General features: G+C 37.4%; 1 protein-coding gene across 2 annotated transcripts in view; it reads right to left on the bottom strand.

Annotated features, from left to right (window-relative positions):
- Positions 1 to 25,600, bottom strand: part of FCHO2 (FCH and mu domain containing endocytic adaptor 2) — a 140,321-nt gene that overhangs the window by 5,091 nt on the left and 109,630 nt on the right. For both annotated transcript variants that reach the window (XM_088827750.1, XM_088827749.1), the window contains 7 exons: positions 24,200 to 24,303; positions 22,803 to 22,932; positions 18,298 to 18,409; positions 14,732 to 14,887; positions 14,242 to 14,374; positions 1,326 to 1,525; positions 530 to 594 (listed from right to left, as the gene is read on the bottom strand). In XM_088827750.1, the coding sequence (XP_088683876.1) occupies positions 530 to 594; positions 1,326 to 1,525; positions 14,242 to 14,374; positions 14,732 to 14,887; positions 18,298 to 18,409; positions 22,803 to 22,932; positions 24,200 to 24,303 (900 nt within the window). The remainder of the gene's footprint in view (positions 1 to 529; positions 595 to 1,325; positions 1,526 to 14,241; positions 14,375 to 14,731; positions 14,888 to 18,297; positions 18,410 to 22,802; positions 22,933 to 24,199; positions 24,304 to 25,600) is intronic.

The raw sequence follows: 25,600 nt of genomic DNA, 5'->3' as shown, positions 1-25,600 counted from the left end.
ATAATGATCACAAAATTAAAGGCTGTTAATAGTTTTAATAAGGGTAAATGACCAAGGAAAGGTTCTCTTGAGAAAGAGTAGGCAAGATAGGCAAGGGGAGTTTTTAAAGCCTGAAAGCTTCTGTACTATTTCCAGGAGGCCAGGCAGACCCCATTAACAGAATGAACTAAACAACATGTTAATTACTTTAATTAGTTATCAGTTTCAATTATCAGGTTTCCCAGATGTCTATAAATTAACAGGTATCTTCTCAATGTTAGCACATGAACATAAGGAACAGTTACATAATATTTATAAAGTTACAGCAAAACATTTTCTCACAGAGAAAGCACATTCAATAGAGAAGAAAAAAATGTGTTCTGAAATCTCAATTGGTCCACTCTTCTTTAAGGTATTAACTTCCACCTAGTGGTCAGTTCTAGAACTGAAGGCATGAAATTCCAGGAGAAAATTTTCCATAAACATGCCTAAAAGATCCATTTTCAGTGCCATTATATTATAAACAAAAAAGCCATGCACACACACTAACCTCCATTTTCTGATTTTTCTGAAATACCAGACAGTTTCCAAAAGGCTTTCATCTGTTCTGCATTCCTGTAAGAACAAATATCTTCAGCTAATGTGTCTAGTATAATGCCCTGTACATGGATGAACACTCCAATAAATATTTTAAATATTTCACTAGAACTAGTGCTAAATTTACTTTAGAATAGTATCACTGGTGAAAATGTGTTTATGAATAATATAAACAACATATTATTATTTTTCTTAATAAGTAGATATTTACCAAATTATATAATTCCATTTCTATTGATAAGAGAAAGGAAAACAATGTGTAAGTGATCAAGTACCTTCATTACTCAAGGAAAATAGTTTTATTATTAAATGGTGAAGCAGATATAAACAAAGATTAGTTAGAGTATATACTAACATTAATGGACGAAGCAAGAGAGGCAGTTAAGAGACGGGACTAAAACTAAACACTAACCAGGTAGCTTTTCCTATAGATATGCTAAATACTATATTTAACTCTGTAAAATAATTATTTTTAAATGAAAAAAATAGTTTAGAAAAGTAACGTACTTTGAGGGTAAAGTTGTACTGAATCATTCAAGTCTGGGTGGGGACAGCAAACTAGTTTGCTTATTCTCGGTTGAAGCTACTGTAGCTTGACTAGTAAAATGTATGATACATTTTATAACATGATTTCTATGAAAATACACTAGAAATTTTCAAACTTGTAAGACAACTTTCAGAAATTAAGTCCTATAACTGGGGGACTGCAGACAGACATTTAGTAGCAATTCAGAAATCTACTTATTTACCATATTGCAGGGGGAAGGGACTGCATGTTTGTGACTCCTCCGTCCACTGGTACCACCACCTGTATGTTGGAAAGCACACTTGGTGCCACCATAGCTTCCGGGTTGTACTTGTAATCCACTCTAAGATCTGTGGTGCCCGCACTACATTTCCAATATGTTGCAAGATTTAGAGGAGTGGACTGAATGCCATTTGATGATACCTTTAAAGAGAGAAAAAAACAAACAACTGCCTTTGACCTACAAAGTAAACAAGTCATACTGACATATACATGAACACAAGAGATCACACATTCAAAAACAATAATGAGGGAACTGTCTGTTGCTAGGTAGAGTGAAGCAGGCTCATCTCAAAGGTATAAGCATGACTCTCAAAGTGTAGACCTGGGACTGTTTACATCAAAATTTCTGTGGTGCTTGTGGACAATGCATAATCCTCTGGCTCCAAATGCAGAAAATCTGGAGGCATTGGTGGTATTAGTGGTTACCACTGCTGCCTTCCAAATGCAGAAAATCCAATTCAACAGGTAGAGTATAGAAATCAGGGTGTTACCACGTGATTCTTATTTATGCAGGTAACGTTTGAGAATCTCAACATTCAACAGAAAATTCTAAGATTCTTCTTAAGAATTTGGATTTAAAACAGAAAAACTGGGTCACCATGCAGTTCCACAAGCCTGGAGTTAGAATACTTCAAACTTCAAATGAAATTTTAATCACAACGACTTACTCCTTTTCAATGAGACCTACTCTGATCATCCTGTCTAAATTTACAATGAAAACTCCATCTTCACTCTTCCTATCTTATTCTATAGACTTTCCTTTCTCCATTGCACAATATACATTACTTACTTATTATGTTTTCTATCTCCCTATGCTAGTCATAGCAATTAGCAAGCAATGAATAATAAATACTTGCTGAATGAATGATAAAATAAATACTTGGAATAAACTTTAAGCCAACTTAAGTGGCAGTACTTTTTAATACTTTTAAGTATATTTCCTAGAAATGTTGTCATTTTTAATACAGTTACCCTATTAAAAATTCAAACAAGACATAAGTATATGAAAATAGGAAATTTATCCCTTGGCACTTACTCCCCACTGTTAACCTCATGGTACATACACTTCCAGACTTTCTAGGGATGCAAACGAGATCTGTCTCATTCTTTGAAATGGCCATAATAATTAATTTAATCAATCTCTTCCTCTGTGGACATGTACTTGAGTGGTGTCCAAACAATGCGGAAGTGAATATCCTTTGTACCTTCCAACCCCATCTGTGTGATTTCCAAACGATTGATTTCTGGAACTGCTGAATTAAAGGTTACATCTATTCAACAATCTAATAGTTACCTTCTAAGAGGTTCTATTAATTTGTACTTCTATTAACAAGTGGTAATTTTATGGACAGAGGAGCCTGGCTGGCTACAGTTCATAGGGTCACAGAGTCAGACATGAATGAGCATGCACGCACACACATACCTTTCCTAATAGAGCAATCTTTTTCATTTTGGTCAATCTAATGTTGTCTTAACAGTCACTGCTCTGATTACTACTGACATGGAGCATCTTTCTAAAAGTTATCTATTGAGTTATTCATCTTTTACTTCTAATTTATAAGGATTCTTTGAAGCAAACCTTTTGATCTATTTTACATAATATTTTTCCCTCAGATTAAATACTGATTCTGTTTCAACAAATATAAACACACACAGATTCATTTCTTTCTGTCTCAAGTATCTTATTTGCTTATTGTCTTCTGGGTTTGCAGTATACTTAGGTCTTCCACACTTTAAGATTAAAAAATATGTAATAAACACACAGTTCAGTTCAGTTCAGTCGCTCAGTCGTGTCCGACTCTCCGCGACCCCATGAATCACAGCACGCCAGGCCTCCCTGTCCACCACCAACTCCCGGAGTTCACTCAAACTCATGTCCACAGAGTCGGTGATGCCATCCAGCCATCTCATTCTCGGTCGTCCCCTTCTCCTCCCGCCCCCAACCTTTCCCAGCATCAGAGTCTTTTCCAGTGAGTCAACTCGTCGCATGAGGTGGCCAAAGTATTGCAGTTTCAGCTTTAGCATCAGTCCTTCCAATGAACACCCAGGATCGAGCTCCCTTAGAATGGACTGGTTGGATCTCCTTGCGGTACAAGGGACTCTCAAGAGTCTTCTCCAGCACCACACAGTACACATGCATATATACCCATGGATATACATATATTCGCCCATGCTTTATTTTAGTATGTTTTATGTCTTTATTTGGGCTTCCCTGCTAGCTCAGCTGGTAAAGAATCCGCCTGCAATGCGGGAGACTTGGGTTTGATCCCGGGGTTGGGATGATCCCCTGGAGAAGGGAACAGCTGACCACTCCAGTATTCTGACCTGGAGAATTCCATGGACTGTATAGTCCATGGGGTCACAAAGAGTCAGGCATGACCGAGCAACTTTCGCTTCACTTCACGGCTTGATTATTATTAAACATTTGATACATGCAGATTTTATTTTGGTTTAAGGTATGAGCTAGGGATTTAGCCACATTTTCCCCTCAAATCTCTAGTCTGTTGCCCCAATTTCACTTATTGAAAAATTCATCATTTCCACATTGTCTTGAAATGCTACTATGTCATATAAGCAATTTTCTGTTTATTCTTAGATCTATTTCTGGATACTCTAATCTGTTCCATTCATCTGGCCATCTATTGTTCAGCCAGTTCCAAACTATTTTAAATACTGTTGGCTTATAATGTTTTCCCATTACAACTAAACAGTACTTCACGTTACTTTTTAAAACATTTCTTAATTTTCCAAGCTTTATGCTTCTGAGAACTTAAAAATGATCATCAGGTCTCCAGAATTCACTAAGTTTCTGATCAGGATCACATTAAATTTATAACCTAATTTAGAAACAGCTTTTTACAACATAAGTCTTCCTTTTTAAAGTATACCTTTCTAACAATATTCAGGCAGTAGAGATGATATTATGTTTCTTCTTAATTAGTTTGAAAAAAAATTTTGTGTGTTCACTGTAGCCACAGGAAAAGGGATGCTATAATAGATCTTTTAAAACACAATTTTAACTATAACTGACTTATTAGCTTCAGGTGTACCATGCGATGATTTGATATTTATATACACTGCGCAGTGACCACCACAATGATCATCACAGTAAGTCTAGTTACTGGGTGTCACCATACATACTACACATTTTTTTCCTGTCCTGAGAACTTTTAAAATATACTCTTAGCAACTTAGAAACATGTTTAAAAACTCTCCAGAATTAACAACTTTGGTTACCATGCTGTGCATTACATCCCCATGACTTTTATAACGACAAGTGTGTAATTTTTGACTGCCCACGCCTTCATGCATTTCACGTATCCCCAGCCCCCTGTGCCCCAGCAGTCACCAATCTGTTCCCTGTGCCTATGAACCTGGTCTGGTTTGTTTGGTTTTACAGATTCCACATATAAGAGAGATCCTGCGATTTGTCTTCCTTTGCTTGACTCATTTCACTATGTTTTGCCAATACCATGTTTCGATTACTATGCCTACGTCGTAAGGTTTGAAGTCATGGAGCGTAAAGCCTGTAGCATTTTGTCCTTTCTCAAGACTGCTTTGGCTACTTGGGGTCTTTTGTGAATCCATACAAATTTCACGATAGTTTATCCTATTCCTGGGGCTTTCCTGGTGGTTCGGTTGGTAAAGAATCTGCCTGTGATGTGGGAGACCTAGGTTGGGAAGATCCCTGGAGGAGGGCATGGCAACCCACTACAAGATTCTTGCCTGAAGAACCCCCAAGGACAGGTGGGCTACAGTTCATGGGGTCGCAGAGCTTTGGACATGACTGAGCGACTAAGCACATTTATTTCTGTGAAAAAATGCCATTGAAATTTTAATAGGTATTACATTACGTCTGGGTAGTATGGATGTTTTAACAATTTTAATTCTTCCATCAATGAGCATGGATTAGCTTTTCATTTAGTTTTGTCTTTATCACTGTCTTCTAGTTCTCAGTGTACAGGTATTTCACCTCCTTGGTTAAATTTATCTCTAAGTATTTGATACTTTTGATTATTTTCTTAATTTCCTCTTCTAATTTATTATTAGTGTACAGAAGCACAACATATATTTTGGATTCTGCAACATCACTGAATTCATTTATTATTCAATATTTATTCAAAGTTTTGTTTTGAAGGAGTCTAAAGGTTTTCTACATATACTATGTGATTGGCAAAGAGTGATAACTGTGCTTCTTCCTTTCTAAATTGGATGCCTTTTCTTTTTCTTCCCTAATTGATTTGGCTAGAACTTTTATTACCGAATAAGAGTTAAGAGTGGGCCTCCTTGTCTTATACCTGCTCCTCGAGGAAAAGCTTTCAGATTTCCACAGCTGAGCCCGATGCTAGCTGTAGGCTTGTCATATATAGCATTTATTATGTTGAGGCATGGTGCCTCTATACCCACTGCATTGGGAGTTTTTAATCATAAATAGATGCTAAATCTTGTCACATACTTTTTCTGTAATCCATTGAGATGATCATATGATTTTCATCTTCCTTTTCTTAATGTTGTACATTATGTTGACTGATTTCTGGATGTGAAACCATCCTTGCATCCCTAGAATATATCCTACTTGATCACAGTGTATGACCTTTTTAATGTACTACTGAGTTGGTATGCTAATATTTTGTTGAGGATTTTTGCATCTATATTCATCAGGGATCAGTTCCGTTCAGTTCAGTTCAGTCGCTCAGTCGTGTCCGACTCTCCGCAACCCCATGAATCACAGCACGCCAGGCCTCCCTATCTATCACCAACTCCTGGAGTTCACTCAAACTCATGTCCACAAAGTCGGTGATGCCATCCAGCCATCTCATTCTCGGTCGTCCCCTTCTCCTCCCGCCTCCAACCTTTCCCAGCATCAGAGTCTTTTCCAGTGAGTCAACTCGTCGCATGAGGTGGCCAAAGTATTGCAGTTTCAGCTTTAGCATCAGTCCTTCCAATGAACACCCAGGATTGATCTCCTCTAGAATGGACTGGTTGGATCTCCTTGCAGTCCAAGGGACTCTCAAGAGTCTTCTCCAGCACCACAGTTCAAAAGCATCAATTCTTCGGTGCTCAGCTTTCTTCACAGTCCAACTCTCACATCCATACATAGCCTTGACTAGACGGACCTTTGTTGGCAAAGTAATGTCTCTGCTTTTTAATATACTATCTAGGTTGGTCATAACTTTCCTTCCAAGGAGTAAGCGTCTTTTAATTTCATGGCTGCAATCAGCATCTGCAGTGATTTTGGAGCCCCCAAAAATAAAGTCTGACACGGTTTCCACTCTTTTTCCATCTATTTCCCATGAAGTGATGGGACCAGACGCCATGATCTTAGTTTTCTGAATGTTGAGCTTCAAGCCAACCTTTTCACTCTTCTCTTTCACTTTCATCAAGAGGCTTTTGAGTTCCTCTTCACTTTCTGCCATAAGGGTAGCGTCATCTGCATATCTCAGGTTACTGATATTTCTCCCGGCAATCTTGATTCCAGCTTGTGCTTCTTCCAGCCCAGCGTTCCTCATGATGTACTCTGCATAGAAGTTAAATAAGCAAGGTGACAACATACAGCCTTGACGTACTCCTTTTCCTATTTGGAACCAGTGTGTTGTTCCATGTACAGTTCTGACTGTTGCTTCCTGACCTGCATACAGGTTTCTCAAGAGGCAGGTCAGGTGGTCTGGTATTCCCATCTCTTTCAGAATTTTCCACAGTTTATTGTGATCCACACAGTCAAAGGCTTTGGCATAGTCAATGAAGCAGAAATAGATGTTTTTCTGGAACTCTCTTGCTTTCTCCATGATCCAGTGGATGATGGTAATTTGATCTCTGGTGCCTCTGCCTTTTCTAAAACCTGCTTGAACATCTGGGAGTTCACGGTTCACATATTGCTGAAGCCTGGCTTGGAGAATTTTGAGCATGACTTTACTAGCGTGTGAGATGAGTGCAATTGTGCGGTAGTTTGAGCATTCTTTGGCATTGCCTTTCTTTGGGATTGGGATGAAGACTGACCTTTTCTAGTCCTGTGGCCACTGCTGAGTTTTCCAATTTGCTGGCATATTGAGTGCAGCACTTTCACAGCATCATCTTTCAGGATTTGAAATAGCTCAACTGGAATTCCATCATCTCCACTAGCTTTGTTTGTAGTGATGCTTTCTAAGGCCCACTTGACTTCACATTCCAAGATGTCTGGCTCTAGGTCAGTGATCACGTTATTGTGACTATCTTGGTCGTGAAGATCTTTTTTGTACAGTTCTTCTGTGTATTCTTGGCACCTCTTCTTAATGTCTTCTGCTTCTGTTAGGTCCATACCATTTCTGTCATTTATCGAGCCCATCTTTGCATGAAATGTTCCCTTGGAATCTCTAATTTCTTGAAGAGATCTCTTGTTTTTCCTATTCTGTTGTTTTCCTCTATTTCTTTGCATTGATCACTGAGGAAGGCTTTCTTATCTCTCCATGCTATTCTTTGGAACTCTGCATTCAGATGCTTCTATCTTTCCTTTTCTCCTTTGCTTTTCGCCTCTCTTCTTTTCACAGCCTGTAATTTTTCTCTTATTCTGTCCTTTTCTGGTTTTGTTATCAGGGTAATGCTGGTCTCATAAAATGAGTTTGGAAGTCTTTCCATTTTTCCTGTTTTTCTTTTTTTGGGAAGAGTTTGAGAAGTTCCGTTTGGTCGCTCAGTCCTGTCCAACTCTTTGTGACCCCATGGACTGCAGCACACCAGGCTTCCCATCACCAACTCCACCAACTCCCGGAGCTTGCTCAAACTCATGTCCATCGAGTTGGTGATGCCATCCAACCATCTCATCCTCTGTTGTCCCCTTCTCCTCCTGCCTTCAATCTTTCCCAGCCTCAGGGTTTTTTCCAATGAGTCAGTTTTTCGTATCACGTGGCCAAAGTATTGGAGCTTCAGCATCAGTCCTTCCAATGAATATTCAGGACTGATCTCCTTTAGGACTGACTGGTTTGATCTCCTTGCAGTCCAAGGGTCTCTCAAGAGTATTCTCCAACACCACAATTCAAAAGCATCAATTCTTCAGGGCTCAGCTTTCTTTACAGTCCAGCTCTCACATCCATGTATGACTACTGGAAAAACCACAGCTTTGACCAGATGGACCTTGGTTGGCAAAGTACTGTCTCTGCTTTTTAATATGCTGTCTAGGTTGGTCGTAACTTTTCTTCCAAGGAGCAAGCATCTTTTAATTTCATGGCTGCAGTCACCATCAGCAGTGGTTTTGCAGCCCCCAAAAAAGTCTCTGTTTCCATTGTTTACCCATCTATTTGCCATGAAGTGATGGGATCGGATGCCATGATTTTAGTTTTCTGAATGTTGAGTTTTAAGCCAACTTTTTCACTCCCCTCTTTCACCTTCATCAAGAGGCTCTTTAGTTCTTCTTCACTTTCTGCCATAAGGGTGGTGTCATCTGCATATCTGAGGTTATTGATATTTCTCCCAGCAATCTTGATTCCAACTTGTGCTTCATCCAGCCTGGCATTTTGCATGATGTGCTCTGCATATAAATTAAATAAGCAGGGTAATAATGTACGGCCTTGACGTACTCCTTTCCCTAGGAACCAGTCTGTTGTTCCACGTCCAGTTCTAATTATTGCTTCTTGACCTGCATACAGATTTCTCAGGAGGTAGGTTAAAGTGGCCTGGTATTCCCATTTCTTGAAGGACTTTTCACAGTTTGTTGTGATCCACACAGTCAAAGGCTTTGGTGTTGTCAATAAAGCAGAAGTACATTTTTTTTTTGGGAATTCTTTTGCTTTTTCGATGTCCCAATGGATGTTGGCAATTTGATCTCTGGTTCCTCTGCCTTTTCTAAATCTAGCTCGAACATCTGCAAGTTCACGGTTTATGAACTTTGAAGCCTGGCTTGGAGAATTTTGAGCATTACTTTACTAGTGTGTGAGATGAGTGCAATTGTGTGGTAGTTTGAACATTTTTTGGCATTGCCTTTCTTTGGGATTGGAATGAAAACTGACCTTTTCCAGTCCTGTAACCACTGCTGAGTTTTCCAAATTTGCTGGCATACTGAGAGCAGTGCTTTAACAGCATCATTTTTCAGGATTTGAAATAGCTCAGCTGGAATTCCATCACCTCCACTACCTTTGTTTGTAGTGATGCTTCCTAAGGCCCGCTTGACTTTGCACTCCAGGATGTCTGGCTCTAGATTGGTGATCACACCACCGTGATTATCTGGGTCATGAAGATCTTTTCTGTATAGTTCTTCTGTGTATTCTTGCCACCTCTTCTTAATATCTTCTGCTTCTGTTAGGTCCATTTTTGGACCTTTTTTGTCCTTTATTGTGCCCATCTTTGCATGAAATATTCCCTTGGTATCTCTAATTTTCCTGAAGAGATCTCTAGTCTTTCCCATTCTACTATTCTTTGCACTGATCACTGAGGAAGGCTTTCTTATTCTCCTTGCTATTCTTTGGAACTCTGCATTCAAATGGGTATATCTTTCCTTCTCTCCTTTGTCTTTAGCTTCTCTTCTTTTCTCAGCTATTTGTAAGGTCTCCTCAGATAACCATTTTGCCATTTTTCATTTCTCTTTCTTGGGGATGGTCTTGATCACGCCTCCTGTACAGTGTCATGAACCTGCATCCATAGCTCTTCAGGCACTCTATCAGATCTAGTCCCTGGCATCTATTTGGAATCAGTTTGAGAAGAACTGGAATTAATTCTTTAAATGCTTGGCAGAATCTGGCAGTGAAACTATATGGTCCTGGACTTCTGTTTGTTGGGAGGGTTCTGATTATGGATTCATATCTCCTTACTAGGAACTGACCTATTCATATTTCTACTTTATGATTCAGTATTGGAAAGCTGGTTGGATGTTCCTACTAATTTATCTATTTCTTATAGGTTGGCCAACTTGTTGACATAGAATTGTTCATAGCAGTCTCGTGTGATTCTCTGTATTTCAGTGGTAAGGTTGTAACAACTCCTCCTTTGTTTCTGATTTGAGCCCTCCTTTTTTCTTGGTGAGTTTAGATAAAAGTTTGTCAATTTTGTCTACCTTTTCAAAGAACCAGCTCTTAGTTTCACTGATCTTTTTTCTTAGATTTCTGCTCTGAACTTTGTTATTACCGTCCTCTACCAACTTTGGGCTCTGTTTGCTTTTCTTTTCTATTTGCTTGAGGTGTAAAGTTCAGCTGTCTGAGATTATTCTTTCTCCTTAAGGTAGGCATGTATCACTTTGAACTTCACTCTAAGAAATGCTTCTGCTGCATCCCGTTAATTTTGGTGTATTGTATTTTCATTTGTTTCAAGTTTTTTTTAACTTCTCCTAGGATTTCTTTGTTGACCTATTGGTTACTCAGTAGCATACTGTTCAATCTATATATATATGTGCATTTTTCAGTCTTCCTGTAACCAATTTCTAGTTTCGTACTGCTGTGATCCAAAAAGAGATGTCTGATATGACTCCAATATTAAATTTATTACGATTGTTTTTTAACCTAATGTATGATCCTGGAGAATGTTCCATATGCAGTTGAGAATATGTATTCTGCTGCTTTTGGATGGAATATTTTCTAATTATCTGTTAAGTCTATCTAGTTTAATGTGCCAGACGAGCCTGGCAGGCTACAATGCATGCGGTCGCAGACACGACTAAGTGACCAACATTAACACTTTACATGTAACAACCTACGTAACAGTCTAAGTTGCAAACAACCTTAAGTTTGAATATTTTCCAAAGCTCTACATTTTTACTTCTCCCAATTTTGTTTTTCACATCACATTTTGTATCTTTTTATCTTGTGTATAACTTCACTAATTACTGTAGCTATTTTTTTTTTACTATTTTTGTCTTTTATCCTTCATATCACCTATGTATGATTAATCTACCTCTACTTTATATTTACCTTTACCAGTGAGATTTATACTTTCATACTTTTGTTACTAATTAGCACCCTTTTCAGCTTACGAAGTCCCTTTAACATTTCTTGTAAGGCTGGTTTATTAGTGATGAACTCCTTTAAATTTTGCTTGTCTAGGAAACTCTTTTATCTTTCCTTCAATTCTGAGCTATAACTTTGCCACGAAGAGAATTCTTGATTAAAAACTTACTTTGAATATATCCCTCTGGCCTGCAAAATTTCTGCTGATAGTCTTAGGAGAGTTCCCTTGGTTTTTTCCATTGCTGCTTTTAAGATTCTTTTTTTTAAACTTTCAACATTTTAATTATAATGTGTCTTAGTGTGAGTCTCTCTGGGCTTCTTGGATCTAATGTCCATTTCCTTCCCCAGGTTAGGGAAGTTCTCAGCTATTATTTCTTCAACAAGTTTTCAGCCCCTTTATTCTCCTTCTGGAACTCCCAAAATGTGAATGTTAGTTTGCTTGATGTTGTCCAATAAGCTATGTCCACTTTCTAAAGTTCTTTTTTTGGTTTCTGTTGTTCTGATTAAGGTGAGTTTCACTGCCCTGTCTTTGCATTTACTTGTCTTTTCTTTGCTTCATGTAGTGTGCGGCTGAACCCCTCCAGTACATATTTCAAATCTGTTACTGTATTCTTCAGTTCAGTGACTTCTATTTGTTACTTTCTTTTGTTTTCTATTTTTTTGTTGAAATTCTCACTGTGCTTATCCATTCTTCTCCCAAGTGAGGTGAGCATTTTATTACCACTACTGAGAACTCTTCATCAGGTAAATTACTTACCTCTGTTTCATCAAGGTTTCTTCCCTTAGGTTTTATCTTATTCTTTTGTTCGGAATATATTCCTGTTTCCTCATTTTACTTGATTTTCTGTGCTTCTTTGTGAAATAGCCATTCCTTCCAGTCTTGAATGACTAACCTCTTGTAGGAGATGAACCTTATTGTTCAACCTTGCCTTAGCTCTTGGTTGCCTCTTAAACCTTGGTGATTGTCCAAGGAGCCTATTTTATATTTACTAGCTCCTGGTGATCAAGGGTGTGCCAAGACCTGTTAGTGTTCCAAAGCAGGAAATTTGCCAGCATGTAGATTCAGACTGATTAGGAAGCTAGACCCTCAGGCAGCAGCTTTGAAAGGAAGCAAATAGATATAGTCCTGTGGGACTGAACACAAGTGTAAGCCCTGCTAGCCACCTGATCAGGTGATCTGGAGATGTCCCTTGGTTAACAGTCATAAAAATCAGGGCTCTGGATGAGTGCATACGTTCTGAGGGAGGCAGAGGGAGTGAACTGACAGCATCCCCAAGCCTATGTTCTCTGAGAACATACCTGCAGACTCCTAGATGTGCGTATCTGAAGTTTGTCCCTTGGGCTGCTGTTCCAGGCCAAGCAAATGAAGTCTTTTAGAGAAAGACTACCAGGGTTTTCCAGTCTGCTTTCTGTGCATTACCCTGGTGGCAGTAGCCTACCAAGAACTGTCTCACTAACTGTTATAGTCCTGTGGGACTCAGAATTATAAGCTACCCTGGCCTCCAGAGCCAGGAGAACAAGGGGTGTCCCCTGGGCTGCAGCTGCAAAACCTGGGGCACCAGACATCTATAAAAATTCCTCTAGTAGATACCAGTGTTTCAGAAGACAGCACTAAGATGACACCCACCAAGGAAAGGACGGGGAGAGTCTTAAATAAAAAAGATAGCACCTGCCAGCCTTAGCATGAGAGAGGGAGAGTCCACTGGTTGGAGGATAACGTAGCGCCCACCAAGAGAAAAAATCTACAGTAAAACTAGCCATCAAGTGGTACCTGTTTGCTTCAGCAAAGCAGAGGGAGAGAAAGAGGTGCCCTCAGCACCTCATTCCCTGGACAGCGTTCACCTCACGCCCTGGCCCTTCAAGCTGACACTTTAAGGTCAGCAAATGAATCTCCTTCACGTGACTGCTTGTATACCTAGAGTGCCTGAGTCTGCATGCAAGCCCTTCAAAGCTGTTTCTCAGATCCCTGCAGCCCTTGGTTCCTGTGGATGTGAGCTCCGCTGGTTTTCAAAGCCGGATGTTTCAGGGACTTGTCTATCATATGCAGGTCTCAGAAGCTGGAGTGTCTGTGCTGGTTACAAACCGTTTGTTCCTCAGAAAGAAGCTCCAGGTTTCTGAGTTCCATCCAGGTAATAAACAGGCTGCCTTGCTAGGGTTGAGGCCTGTGGTGAAGCTGGATCTCAGCCTCTCCTACTTGCCTCAATGTGGTCCTTTTCTCATATGCTGATGTGAAGGAGCTAGTTAGCTATCTTTCAGTCTCTTTAAGAGGGAACATTCCACATGCGGCTACAGATGTGGTGTGTCCCTGGGAGAAAGTGAGTTCAGGATCTTCCTGTGTTACCACCTTGGACACCGCCTCCATATTTTTCTCCATTAGTTTCCCTAAATGGTTGTTTTGAAAGCTATTAATTTTTAATATTAATTTTTAAATGACCACTTTGCTAAATTCTCCATCAGTTTTTAAGTCGATTATTTTGAGATATATTGATATCAACATATCTCTTGATATATTCAGAACTATATCACCTTTACTAATAACTTTGGTTCTTTCCCAAATTTATCACCAATTACTTAATTCTCTTGTGTAACTACACTAACATATCCAGAAAAATCTTACATACTAATAGGAATAATAGGTATCTTTGCCATTTCTTTCAATGCTTTAGGTATTTCATTATTAAGATTGATACGCTGGTCTTTTCAGGTGAAGGACATATTCATATATTTATATTTACTCAGTATTTTAATTGGTAATAGGTGGTGAATTTGATCAAATTGGTCAAAATCTCCATAAGCTTATTAAAAGATTTTTAAATTTTGAAATATCTTTGCATTGCTCAAATGAACTTCATTTTGACCATGACATGTTATTTAATGATATGCAAGATTCTATCTGCTAATATTTTAATTGAATATCAAAATATTTTAATATTTTATCAATGATATGATACTTACCTGATACTTTAATACATCTACATTATAGTAAGAAGCAGCTGGATTTTGCTCTGATAGCTTCTTGAGGTAGACAGTAACAGCTTGCATGTTCATCCAGAAATCTTTTGTGTTAGAATCACACTGTGATGGATCACTGTACGTATAAGAAATATTTTCATTATTTTATTTATCTTTATTCTCTGCCTCTCTGTAGTAATTTGGTGACTTGGGAAAGACTAGTAGAAATGAACCAAAAGATAGGATAGAAAAAATTAAAGTTAGGGAATAAAGAATGGTACACGGTAGAAGGCTGCCTAAAAGATGAGAAGATGTACAGCAGAGAAGGATTTAACAATAACTATTACCACCACCAGCACACGTAAAGACAGCAGAAGTCTAATTAGTCATACTAATTTTGGTACTGTCTTCAAATTGAACCATTATTGCTTCAAAGAAGAAATAAAAAATTTCTTAAAAAGGAATTTCACCTTCAAAACAAAAGTACACAAACCTGAACACAAGTTGTGCATTTGGAAGAATCTGTTCTAGTCTGCTGATATTTTTCACTCTGAAGCAGAGCACAGCTGGAGATGGATTACTGGTGAAGACTTTAATAACTCCACTTGGAAATGATATTGTCATGTCACCAGTGATCTTCACAATACACCTGAAAGTGGAGATTGTGAAAAATTTGAACAGTTTATAAATAAGGCATTTAAATCTCCATTTAAAGCACATTTAAAAAGGGCTTTATTTATACATACAGCATTTTATAATTATGGATGAATTATTTCTTAATAAAAATGATTAATTGTGAAATGACGTATTCATCTAACACCAGTCTTTCCTAGAATTAAATTCCAAACACAAATGGAAGCACACTGATAATGTTTGCTCAAACCATCCCCGGGTGGTCTCACAAGGCCACTGCTTCCCTGGTAACACTATCTCAAGCTGCAGCTATTTTTCCCTCCAAACCCTACAAAGTGCTGGGCCTGATGGTGGCAGTGGTAGGTGCCTTGCTTCTTACTGCTTCTTACAACTATATATTCTTTCTTCCTTCTGAAAAACGTTCTTTTGAAAGAAGAACCACCTTTTGAAAACTCAAACCACCAGATTATACTACTCTCTATCACAACCCTTCAAATAATTTTCAACATTTCATTTCCTGAAAATTTCAGCTCCTGACCCATTGTCAATCTGTTTCTGTACCACTACTCCTATCATAAATTTTTAGTGATTTCAATATCCACACAGACAATCCTCTCAATACTTTGGTCACCTAGTTCTTCAGCCCCTTACCTTCTAGATCCTGCCTTCCAGCCTACCTCAGCGACACTTCAGCCCCTCTATCATCTCAGTCTGACTCCCCACTGATCAGATTGTCACTTCCTACGTTTATCATTCTGTCTAGTACTGCATCCCCAACTTCATCAAAACCCTCCACAGTCCATGTTCCTGCTAGCCTTTCCACTAATCTTCACCCTTCCTTCCCTTTACAGCCTCAGCTTCCCCTACCCTGAGACTTCATGGCCCCTCACTATGCACACTCCTTTGCATAACCCACCCCTTGGCTCTCTCTCACATGACTAGGCTTGCTTGGCAAAAGTCTTAACTATTCCAGCTCCTCACCCCCTTCTATATGGCTGAACGTGACTAGGAAAAACATAACTATACAGCCAGAACTCTCAACTGGACCCCCTTAGTATTGGTATAGGATATTCAATTACATTCCCTAGCTCTTTTCATACTTTCTTTCTCCTTTAACCTGTAAAATACCACCCCCTCCACCTGCAGTCAATGACTTTCCTTTACATGTCTTGAAGGAAATAAAATGAGAAAAGAACTTCCTCATAGTCTCACTGCTAAAATCCTAAATCTCCCTTAGGCTGAAGGCATCTATACCTTCTGCCTTCCCTCCTATTTCAACAGATAATAAGTCTATGCACCTAAGGTTAATCCTACCACTTCTGTCCTGAAGCACATCTCATACTGAAGAATTTCACTCATGCAATTGTCCCCTTTCCTGCAGGTTCAGTTTTTTCCATAAATTATTAATTTTTCCCACATGCATACTGAAATGCCTATTATCTTTAAAAAACACAAAAACTAAAATTAATAAAAGCCTCCTCTGATTTCTCTCCTGCTACCGCCTGCTTCCTCTACTTCTACTTAGAGCAAACTATCCTGTGAGAAGTGCCTAACACTTGCTCTCTCTGAATACAGCTATGTGTATTTGCATCATCTGCTCCTGAGCTCCCCTGAAGCAGGCTTTCATCTCCACCAGTCTACTAGAGTTGCTCCTGTGAAGGTCATTAGAGACCTCTATAATGTCAATCATCAGTTTTTCTTGACCTGACGCCTGTTTTCATGAAAGGGTTTATTCACAGTTTCTGGGACACTGCTCTACTGGTTCTCTCCTCACCTCTCATATTGCTTGCTGTCCCAAACTCCACTGCTCATCATTCTTAGCTTCCTATTTTTAAACACTGGAGGGGCCAGGACTTAGTTCTCATCAGGTCTCTTCTTTACATCCTAATGCCCCCAGTTTAAAGTGTCATGTACAAACTAATAACTTCCAAATATTTTCTCTCTAATCTGAACCTATCTCCCTAACTCCAGAATCATGTATTCAACTATCATCAACATCTCCACTAAGTTGTCTTAGAATAAGTACTTCAAATTTAGCAATCTACACCCTCAACAATCTTGACAGCTCTCTTTTCAAAATATATTCAAAATTCCCATTACCATTCACTATCTCCTCTGCTAATACCCTTATACAAATAACCATCATCTCTCACCTGGACTTCAGTGGTTAACCCTTTCTCTGCATCTACTCTGGCTCCTTCTAGTTTACTCTCCATAGAGCAGGCAGAGTGCTACTTCAGAACGATAGGTTAGCAACCTCATCACTTCTCTACCCAAAGTCTCGCCTTGCTTCCGGAATGACTTCCAACCGTGTTATCATGGTCCGCAATACCCAACTCAATCTGTTCCGTCTGTGGACTGGTCGTGCTTCCCACCTCACCCGGAATGACTTCCAACTGCGTTATCATGGTCCGCAATACCCAACTCGATCTGTTGCATCTGTGGACTTGTCGTGACTACCATCCTCTTTGTTTACTTCTACTCAGTGACATGGTTCTTTCTGCTGTTTCTTGAGTATTTCAAGTGTGCTTCTACCTCAGTCCCTTATACCTCCTGGAATGCCCTTCACACAAGTTATGTGCATGGCTTGCTCTTCCCTCAATGTCTTTCACAAATCTACTTAAATCAACCTCAAAAAGTTTTCTCTGATCATTTTATCTAAAATAGTAGCTGACTTTTGTTAACTGTTTATCCCCTTAAATTGGTTTTTCTTCACAGCATATTATCAATACCTCTACTTTTCATAAGTAACATTATTCATTCAACACACATTAATTCATGAAATATTTGCATGCTTACCACGTGTAAGACTCTGTTATAAGTGCTGAGGATACTTCAGTAAACAAAAATTCTCTGCAGATCTTACATTATCTCAAGAGAAAACTAATAAACTTTCACAACAATGCAAACTTATAATAGTCTTACACATATTATGCACTAAACTACTTAATGAATGAATGTTATACATGAAAAATAAGAGTGATCATTTACCCAAAGATCATTTTCTTAAAAGAGGTTAAACTAATCCTTCATGAGTCTGCTATAAATACATATACACTGTAGGTCGTTCTTGCAAAAATCACACTTTCACCAAAGATATACATTAGCGAAGATTCAAGTTCTATCCCCATCTAGGTCAGCTGCCACAATCCTGTTCTACAGATGTGTTAAACAACAATGTGTCACATTGGTCATAAAACCTGGCCAAAAAGGTACATAAACTAGAAGAAAGCCAACACTACTCATTATAGTGGTTTCTAACATCTGAAAGACAATCTCTAAATGACTATAGTTGGTAGCAAAAAGCAAGGAAACAAGTAATAGAAAACCCTAGCCTATAGACAATCAAAAGATAACTCTCAAAATTTACCACCAAGTCCCCTGTTCCCTGCAACACACACACACACACATCTTTTAAAAACTAACTTGGTGGGATCTGCCCCTTTAAAGTAGGCATTAACAGATTCTGTGAGGGCAATTGCCACAGGCAGGGTGTCTTGATTTCCAAGGCTGACAGGACTGGGACCTCGTGACACACCTAGAATAAACACAAGTTATTTGTTAATCCTATAGAAAGATATTTATTGAATACCAAGACAGAGTAGAGTAAAAATGTTAGCTTGTCACAATTAACTCTATTACTGGTTTCAAAGATGCCCCAAGTATAAATCTGGTTAAAAAACAGAGCATAAAACAAATTGGACAAATAAAAAGTCAGGAAAACATGTCACACTGACTTTTAATGGAATGACACAGAACGGTTGGGTTAAGGAATGTCAGCGGGGAAAAAGCTCTTCACATAAAGAGCTGAAGTTATTAAATATGGCTTCAAAACCATTCAGATATTAAATTCTCTCAGGTTCTACCCTGAGATTTTTCTTCTTAGGGTATCTCTATCCATTAGGTACTTCTAAATGAGCAATGTACTATGATCAAGTACTACTTATCATTGCGCATGTGTGTGTGTGTGCGTGTGCACGCACGCACAGGCTCAGTCATATCTGAGTCTTTGCGACCCTACGGATTACAGCCCGCCAGGATCCTCTGTCCATGGGATTTTCCAGGCAAGAACACTGGAGTGGGCTGCTGGAATTCTCTTCTGCCTCTTCTTTGTCTAATGCTTGTACTATATTCCCATAATGTCTTTCCTTGAAATATGACTAATAACATAATTTGGGTGTAACATTCATGACATAAAGTTCACTTAGTAAGATACCTTTAAGAGACAAATCATACATGTTTTGAAAGCATAACAAAATGTAAACAAATTCAACGCATGTGTATTTTAAAAACCTAAACAAAGTATCTGGTTTACTTCATGACAGAAAAATCCCTTCAAATAGTGCATGCTGCTGCTGCATCACTTCAGTCGTGTTCGACTCTGTGTGACCCCATAGATGGCAGCCAACCAGGCTCCCCCGTCCCTGGGATTCTCTAGGCAAGAACACTGGAGTGGGTCAAATAGTGCACTACCTTTTTTTTTCTTTACAAATGTACTCTTCTCATTTATGCCTTACCATTATTGTTACTGGTTGGAAAGTGGAACATTTCTTTTAACATATGATTTATGATGCAATTTTGTAAAAATAAGTCAATAGAGTAATTATTCATTCTTAAAAAAATAACCTAGATCAACACATACCTCTGAAATTTGAATGTATGTTTTTGTTATGTAAACATTATACAATGTTCACAGTCACCAAATGTTTTTATTTCAATGTGAGTTACTTCGTTATACCTAGAATATTAATTCTGACAAAAATCAGTTTTCTTTGCCTTGCAACTAAACTTAGTATCCCACAAACAATGAGAAAGAGCTTTTGTTACCTTTAGGGGACAGGAAGATTTTGTAATGTTAAAGATTTTGACGAATTCTGATTTAGAAGGTTCTTCATAATTTAAAAAAAGGGCTCAGTGATTAAAAATACAGGGAAACAGGAACTGCTATTTCTAGGTCACTGGGAAAGTAAATCCTCCCTAACAAGACAACTTAAAATTTCATACGAAAATAAACTCAGTATTAAAATGTATTCACAAAATCACAACAGCTACTATTTACTAAGCACTAATATATGCCAGACACTTTGCCAAAGAGGCATGGAAGAAATGGTGCCTTTTTGAACCACAAATAGTTTTTTTTGCAAATCAGAAACATACTTTGTGGTTGATAGGCTGAGTGATGAAAGGACATGAAAATGTGTCTGAAGAAGTGTTTATGACCCAGACAGGACATGGAGGACCTTTAATTTTATCCTTCTGGCACTAAAAGCCACTGAAAATGTTTAAAAGAAACATGATTACGTTTTTCATTCTGCAAGATCACTGAACACAGTGAATCCTGGATTGAAGATACAAATGACTTGACAGTGATTCAAGATGAGGCGAGAGATAATTTAATGAAGGGCTTGATCAAGAGGCAGTAGTTTCTAGGATATGTGATTATAACTATGCAAACACATGTTCATGCAGTGGAAAATTTCACTGTAAATCTAAATTAGTTCAATTGTTTAAAAATATATTGTTTAAACTAGAGTCACTAGAAATTCAGGAAAGCATATTTTCAGAGAAAGAGGAAGGCTATAGTAATCTTTTATTAGAGAAAATTGTATTTTCCTAAATATGGAATAAATCTTTTCCCTTAAACAATCTACACAAGTGAGTATTTACACACAGTCAGGGGTAACATTGTCTGCTACTGCTCTGACATTAAAAATCAAAAGAACCTACCAAGTTATTCTTTTCAATTATCCAATTTGGCCATATAAAATGAGAGTTCTTGAAATAGTTTCCCCATAAATTGTAAAGCCTGTTATTGAAATACTGGTGAGAAGGAAAAAGTATTGGGAGAGTCAGGGAAAAAACTCAAAATCTACTTAACATTTTTGCATATCCTCCTTTGTATTTTCCATTTTTGTTCCCAAGACCATATTGTATATGCATACTTAAAATGTTTGACATAGGAAATATGTACTTAAGTCCCTAAAAAGTCTAAATGTGTACTGTATTATTCAGAATAACTCACTGTATAGAAATAATTCCTTGGATATTCTTTTTAAGGATAAAATGCATTCTAACTCTGACTTAACTGTTGCATATTTAAACACTGTATGTGTTTTGAAAATGCAGAGACAGCCGAAATAAAGAGTATCTACCTTTGTAACAATCAATGAATATATTTCTGTGGAATTCCTCTCAGCTCAGAAGTGAAAAACAGGTGCTTAATCCCAACTACTTCCTGTCTCTGTGCCACTAACTTCAGCTCACTGTATGAGTGGTTTTTGTATAATAGCCTTTGCTTTGGATGTCTTTATGGTTTTCTTTACACTGATATATTCTTTCTGGTTCTTTCCTAATCACTTTTTCTCTGCTTCTGATAGCCCCAGAGGTAATATTTATTGTTATATCTTAATAGAGAGGAAAGAAGAGCAGGGAGATGGAAGATAATGCAAAAATACTATATATTTTTATAATTTATCCAGTATCATCAATAGATCCTGTACAGAAACTGGACATAATTAGTACAAAATTGAGATAGTTAAACCTTAGAGTTATTCTTGATTTCTTAAACACCATACATTGCTGGAAAAGGAAAAACTGGGTAACAGTATTTTAGATATACTTTAGGATCATTAGTCAACACATACATCTGCTTTCGATACAATACCTTGTGAAGTTTCACAGTGCTTTTCAATTTCAGAGAGTGTCCCAATCAAATTATCATCTTCTATCATATTTAAATAAAACAAAATATTGCAGGAAAATACTTTCAAGAACAAGAAGAATCAAAAACTTAAATCTGAACAGAGAGCTGAATAAATATCACAATAAAGCGAGCCAACATTTTAGATGGATTTAAAGAAACTCTGGACAAAGTCCACATTACATCCTGCATGCCTGTGCCGTCAACGCCACCTACTGTGATTCTCCTATTGCCAGCACTGGCTAAAACTATAAACAAATATTTTCCAACTTAATCAAAATTAAAGTTTCCTTTACAAACAGAAAACCTTATGAATTATCAAGGTAATGGGAAAGGACTAAAGCAATTTTGGTAACTCAGACCTGCTTGATTTCTAACAGGACCCATCTACGTTCTTTATCACTAAAACACAGATTCTATGGAAATAAAAAGTAAGGAAACCACATATGCAAAGAAAATACAAAAAGAAAGCGCCTGTTACAGCAAACAGAAATACTTACTGAATATATTATTTACATAAAGTTAGAACATGGGAAAAACCGCATGCTCACAAAGGTACATAAAATAAAATAGTAACACCATGTTCAGACATTTAGAAATCAAATCACTCCTCTCAGCCTGTGCCACTCATGCCATTTTTATAATGGATACACACGGAAGATGCATTTCTCCTGAGTTTTGATGAATCAAATTGGGTATAATTACATCAGCTTAATTAGAGTTGGGATTCTGAAACTTAACATGCATCAGAATTGCCTGGAAGGCCTATTCAAGGACTGCTAGCCCCACTCCAGAGTTTCCAGCTTAAAAGGACTGCATTTCTATTAAGTTCCCAGGTGATACAGACAGATGCTGCAGGTCCAACGATCACACTGCAAGCACAAAGCCCTCTTTCTTTCAGAGCCAACTGCTTTTTAAAACAAATTTTTTTAGGAATGCAAATATTAATTCACAGTAGAAAGTACTGCATCATATTCTGCCTTCAACTATATTTATATTGGTCAAAAGTTTATAAATTTTATGTATTCTTAACAGTGTTAATCATGATTAAAATTCTCTATTCAGATAATATAAAATGTGAAAACAAAAAGGAACTATCATTATTAGTTTGATAATGCCAGATGTGTTTCCAAAAAACCAAAATGTCAAATATTAAAACTTTACTACCATCAATCAAGCTGATCATATTTTGGACGCTAACTTTTGCATGTAATCTGTGATATTTACTTACCTACAGTTGGAGTATTGGCAGCACTTAGTGAAGCAGAAGATGAGATAGAGGAAGAACTTTCTGCCCGCGCTAATGGAGCAGCAGGAGGTGGGCTGGTATTAGAAGTTACAGGTGGGCTGAATGGCCTGGGCTTAAAAACAAAATGTCATTTACCAAAATGCTCAAACAACCCCCCAGTTATATACTATTAATAAACCAAATTTATTATGTTTCTTAAAACTCACAATTACATGCCATAGAGCTGAAAAAGCTATTTTAAAATAATCCTGTCAAGAGAATCTTTGTATATAAAACTTTTTCTGTATTTTAAAAAGAGTACTTTAGATTCTCAGAAGTTAAATTATTAAACAGTATGAAAGCTTTTCATACATAGTGCCAAACTGCCTCCCATCTGGGTAACTCACTTTACCCTATTGCCTATTGTAATATAAGAGAATATTTTTCTGCACTCTTGCCAGCAATGAATAGATGAACCTTAAAAGAAGGAAAAATAATATAAACTTTAAAAATTTTTAGCTAATTCTATAGATAAAAACAAAACTGGCATTTCTGTCTTACAAGCTATCTATATTAGCTTTGCCTGATTCAGTTCGAGGAGGTCTTAGTATTATCTGAGCTTTCACTATCTCTTTTTTTTCATTTGAAGCAAGTATTTTCTTCCTAAATATTGCTTCAATTTTGGCATTTATAAATCTGTCTACATTTTCCTTATAATTCATTGTAATGTCTCCTCACTGAGAAAAGTTTACCCCATTCAGAGGAGAAAAATCTTAACTCTATTGTCTTCCCAGTTTTCTGGTTAAAAACAAATACAAAAAATATGATTCTAATTCATTTATCTTTTACTTGGTGAATGGATTTTTTCCTTCCAAATTCCTAACTGTTCCAATAATACATTAGCAACACTTCCTGAGGTGTTTCATTTTTAAAATATGGAATACTGAGCTTAGTTAAAAACAACCCTTTCCTTATTATGTGAATTAAGTATTTATTTAGTGCCTACTATATGTCAAATCACGGGTACTAGATACAAAGCAGTGGAAGACTCTGTTTCTGTCCCCAGTTATTTGGGTTCTATTCGGAGTCAGACTCTCCCAAACTAGTCTTCTTTCCTTCAATCTGTTCTGCTTTACTTCAGCTAAAACATTCAATACATGGATAATGGAGTAACACTGCAGATGTGTATCAGGGGAAAAGATTAAGCTTGACACTTAGAAATTTAATTCTGGCAATTAAACAGGCAAGTAAAAGATGAAGTAAAGCAGGGAAAATTTTTCTGTACTGTGAAGACTTGAGTAGAAAATGCCAAGGATTTAGCAGTAAAGGAACATATAGAAAAATATCATTTGCATATTAAATCAAAACAGTTATGATGAAAAAGAAAACTAAGTACATACTATTTCGTTAATCCCGCAGAGTCTGCCTGAAGTGAGCTTTGGTCTGGAAGCGGGCCTTGGAGGTGGGACAATGGTGCCCACAGAAAGAGGAGTTGTGGGCCTGGCTGGTGGGTAAAAGAAGAGGATTTGAAGAAAATCATTAATACTTAGATAAAACATTCCATTACAGAGCACTTGTTAGGATTCAGAGCTCATTTTTCAGAACTTCTTTTTCTTTAATTAAATGTAATTATGGCTATTTATGAAATGCTGGGAATCTATCAAGTATGATTTTCTCAGAGTTACCAATAATATTCCTGAAAAAAATTAAGTTTTCAATAAAACTGACAATTATAAATTATATTAGCTTCAATTATTTATATATATAAAAATCAAATAAGAAGGTAAAAATAAACTAATTTAAGGCCTAAGGTCTTTAGTTTCTTGCCAATACTTGTAATTTACACTTATGTAAGAACAAGCCTTTGAAGCAACATCTTCAAAGAAATAACATGAACTCTAAATAAAATATCTACCTTAATTAAACTTGTAATCTCACTTTTAAGTTGAACCACACTGTGCCATTTTTTGGTGACAATCAAAATATCTTATTAGTTTACAAAAACCTTCCCCCCAAATCACTATAATTAATTTCTGGCAAACAGAAAATTATGTATTAACTTCCTAAATCCTATGTAAATTTAGTGTTCAAATTTTTTCAATACTATTTGCAAATGTTGCAGTTTTAAAAACCAGAAATACAAATCTCAGTTCAGTTCAGTCACTCAGTTGTGTCCGACTCTTTGCGACCCCATGAATCACAGCACGCCAGGCCTCCCTGTCCATCACCAACTCCCGGAGTTCAGTAGTCCTAATTAAAAATAACTCTCAGCATGACAGAAATTAATGAATAAAGTTCAAGTGTATATTATCAAAAGTTACACATGTATTAGCATAATCAAAGCAAGAATGTAGAATGGAAGCAAATACATTTAGATAATCTTTAATTAAAATGACCTTCATATTCTTTTGGTCCATTCTAAAAAGTGGGTCTATAATTCAGATTGAAGAATATATTTCAGTAAGTTCTATAAGTTAAAAATATAAGAAAGTGCCTAAGTACGTACACAGAAAAACAAACACTAAAGCTCAGAACTCTTAGCAATGGAGGAGTAAAAGGAAGGAGCGTGGAGGTGGTAGGAAGAGACCCAAAGAAAAAAGCAGTTACACAGGAGTGAAAGCAAATGCATGGGGGAATGGATTTATCTAGAAAGCAGATCATACAGACAAAAGATGCAAGCACAGTTCAGGTTGCTTGAAGAAAAGAGTAAAACCCTGATAAGAAATCAAGTTTAGCACCTGCCATCTTCCAGTCAGCACCAGTTCTTTCATGCTGTTCCCTTACTTTAAGCCGAACACTGG

Source organism: Moschus berezovskii, chromosome 18 (assembly GCF_049115385.1).
Source record: "Moschus berezovskii isolate FMDL1 chromosome 18, NW_MosBer_1.0, whole genome shotgun sequence".
In the NCBI taxonomy this organism is placed as follows: domain Eukaryota; kingdom Metazoa; phylum Chordata; class Mammalia; order Artiodactyla; family Moschidae; genus Moschus; species Moschus berezovskii.
The sequence above is the reverse complement of the archived record's forward strand: the minus strand, read 5'-3'. Positions and strand labels throughout refer to the sequence as shown.